Source organism: Gossypium hirsutum, chromosome A12, assembly GCF_007990345.1.
Source record: "Gossypium hirsutum isolate 1008001.06 chromosome A12, Gossypium_hirsutum_v2.1, whole genome shotgun sequence".
Taxonomy (NCBI): Eukaryota; Viridiplantae; Streptophyta; class Magnoliopsida; order Malvales; family Malvaceae; genus Gossypium; species Gossypium hirsutum.
In genome coordinates this window covers 86419828-86423030 of record NC_053435.1, presented here as the reverse complement: position 1 = coordinate 86423030, position 3203 = coordinate 86419828, and the positions used below count along the sequence as shown (strand labels likewise).

Below are 3203 nucleotides of genomic sequence, written 5' to 3'. Positions count from 1 at the left end.
ATGCACCAACTTAAGAAAAGGTGTTGAAATATGTGAAACCCATATATTTTGGGATATATTTTAAAGTTATTTAGGTAGATAAATCTTATTTGAGATATATTTTAAGTTATTTAGGTAGTTTATTAAAATAAGAGAATTATGCTCTCTTGAAAACTTTCATAAAATAGTTTAGTTTTCTTTTGTTTCTTCAAGTAATCAAATAATATCTTTTTGTTGACTATTTATGTGATAATAGATTTGGCAAGCATTTGACTACTGTTTGCCCGTTAGTATGAGATAGAATAACTGTAGGCAACATATCAATCTTTATTTTTCTAATTTTTTGGTTAATGAAATAATAACTTCAATTATGAGAAATGAAGTGCTGAAATATCGAATTGAATCTGTAAACTCTGTTTTCCTTCTGTGAACTGATTTTTACTGATGAAAATTAATTACAGAATAGGTTTTGATTTGGATTTTCATAGAAGTGGTATGTGTGACTTACCCAAATTGTATCTCTAGTAAATGTTGATTAATATTAAAATATTCTATGAACATTTCTGTAAAATTTGTAATCAAGTATCTTCATTTTAACACATTATTAAACAACCTTCAAGGGAACTGCACATGTGTTTGCTTCACACTTCTTTGTTCTTAGGTCAAGAACAAGAAGTTAGAAAGTTATCAGCTAACGTATTACTTTACTACAGCCCTTAGAATTGAATGGTGAATATTTGATGAACCGTGCAGTTAGACTTGATCTGGCGCGTGAAAGGGGTGCATATACACCACATAGCAGGTCTTTTTTTCCCTTCACTATTTCAATTTGTGAATGGATATTTAACTTTTGAGCCTTCGATCTAGATGTTGCCTTTTTATTGGACTATTTTTTTTGAACTTAATTTCCTGAATGATCGTTTGCAGCAATGGGAACAATTCGTTCCAGAAAGGTGGAAGAGGTAACGTTCGAACAATATGTCCGATTTGATCAGTCTCTTGGTCAGGATGAGGTGAGTTGTTTATCTGAAATTTTGCATTTGTTGATCTCTCCTTTTCTCCACTGTGTTTGGAATTATATTATCTGCTCTGTTGAAAACATTCACAGATTAAGAATTCGTTGAAAGAGCACATTGGTTCTTGCGGAGAGATTTCTAGGGTTGCAATACCAGTAGATTGGGCAACTGGTGGTGTGAAAGGGTATGTATCTCCTGTTGCAGTGATTTTTGTTGTTCCCTTTTTAGCCTCTTCTTAACTGATTGACTTGTTTGAAGATGAAGCCTCCCTAAGATTGTGGATAAGCTTAGACATAGTATTTTAAGGGCTAAGTAGAACTTAGCTGATTGCTGCTTGGTATCTAAAGTTTAACCTTGGTTGAAGTCTTGAATATTGGAATGTCTTTTTTTTAATAGTGTAAATTTTGTTATTTTTGAGTGTATGCCATATTCTGACAGTGTACAATCAATTGCAGTTATGCTTATTTGGATTTCAACGACGGGGATAGTTTCAACGAAGCTCTAGAACTTGATGGGTCAGAACTTAATAAATTTTCCTTGACCGTGAATGAGACAAAACCGAAAGGTGAATCCCGTGATGGACCTGGCAGTGGAAGAGGTGGTGGTGGCCGTGGTGGTCGGCGTGGGGTGGCCGATTTGGTGGTGGTACAGGTGGTAGAGGACGTGGAACACCTAATAAGCCAAATCTTGGTGCTGCTGGCACAGGTATTTTATTCAACATCTCAATTGGAGATAAAATGAATGGGTGATTGCTCCTGGTTTTTTTCTTTAATCATATTATTTTGTGTTCTAATTAATGCAGGAAAGAAGACTACTTTCAATGATGAGGATTAAGGAAGTGGGACTCGACTACTCGAGGGTTCCTTTTACCCTTGCTTGTCTACCTGCTTCCGTTGAAGTAGAAGTAATTGTTTTGGTAGGTTACAATTGTTGTTATTTATTTACAATTTTGGCTTTCCTCCTCCATTTTGTTGTCTTAATTATTATTAATATTATTATTTTGCCATTTTTCTCTTTAGTCTCCAAGTGTTAATTTATCAGAACTACCATATGGCCTATAAATTTCATAATATAATACAAATCAACGTATCTTTCTCTTGGATTTTTCTTTTTCCTTGCAAATGGACAGAAAGTAGGCACGATGATAAAATGAGTTGTAAGCAATTAAATTTGTTGATTGTTATTTTGTACGTTTAATATTTAATTAGTTTTTTAAATATTGCATTTTTATTTACAGTAAATTTAACTTATTTAATATATTAATTTTTTTATTTGTTACTAAAGTTTAAAAACTGCCAAAGATGTCACAATGTTATCATATTATTGCAAAAATACCATTTAATTGTTTGTTATTGTTATTTGATAACATGTGGTTGACGTGGTATGTTATGTTTAATATGCCACGTGTTAAAATTTTTATTTTTTAATTTTCAATATTTTTTTCCCTTTTTTCTTCTTTTCATCTTATTTCCTTTCCCAACAAATCTTAGCAGCCATCGATTCCATAACCATCGGTGGCTTTCTTGGACACGAAACCAATCAATGGATCTCCAAGCTATCCCTTGATTCCGATAAGTCCAGCCCCAATCTTTAATCCTATGATTGCAACAGCTCAACCTTGAAATTTAGCCTTTATAAAACCATTCAAAGCTAAGTCATGGCAAAGATAATACATTGAATAGAAAATAAGGAGTTTAACCTAAAACACGTGTGTGTATTACTGGGGAAATGCATCCACTCCCTTCAAAGAACGATGAAATGTGAGTGCATCCACCAAAAGTTTTATAGTATTGGGACCTTCAGAAGCACCCAATGATATCTCTATGATTACAAAGTGTACCACTATTCCTAATTCCAATATCTTAAAAGAAATCACATATATCAATTTTCATATTATAATTTGAACTCGTATTACAATTGAGTTAATTATAAAAAAATATTGAAAAAAAACAAAATCACAATAGATATAAATACTTCATAAAACAACAATATATATGATTCAAAATAAAATTAGTGTCTAAGAAGTTGAGCTGAATCAGAATACTCAAGCATAGAAACAAAACCATGAGCATGGCCATGAGTAGCATGAGTATGAGCATGGAGATGAATTTTGTGTTCCCGTGTTTTCTTTTCATCAGCATAGTTGCTCTCATGGGTTTTATGAAGGTGAGACTTGGTGTAATGAGATGTATTAAACACATCAACCAT

The 3203-nt window shown here is 32.7% G+C and overlaps 1 protein-coding gene across 2 annotated transcripts; it reads left to right on the top strand.

Moving 5' to 3' along the window:
• The first annotated feature begins 553 nt into the window (after positions 1–553).
• LOC107937594 (uncharacterized) lies at positions 554–2097 on the top strand. Of its 2 annotated transcripts, XM_016870501.2 has the most exons (5): positions 554–781; positions 907–992; positions 1088–1179; positions 1451–1700; positions 1798–2097. In XM_016870501.2, the coding sequence occupies exons 2-5, from the start codon at positions 909–911 to the stop codon at positions 2026–2028; spliced, it is 657 nt and encodes a 218-aa protein (XP_016725990.1). In that variant the 5' UTR covers positions 554–781; positions 907–908; the 3' UTR covers positions 2029–2097. The 2 variants fall into 2 exon arrangements, with proteins under 2 accessions (XP_016725990.1, XP_016725991.1); XM_016870502.2 differs by lacking the exon at positions 554–781 and having other exon boundaries at positions 798–992.
• The last annotated feature ends 1106 nt before the right edge of the window (positions 2098–3203 follow it).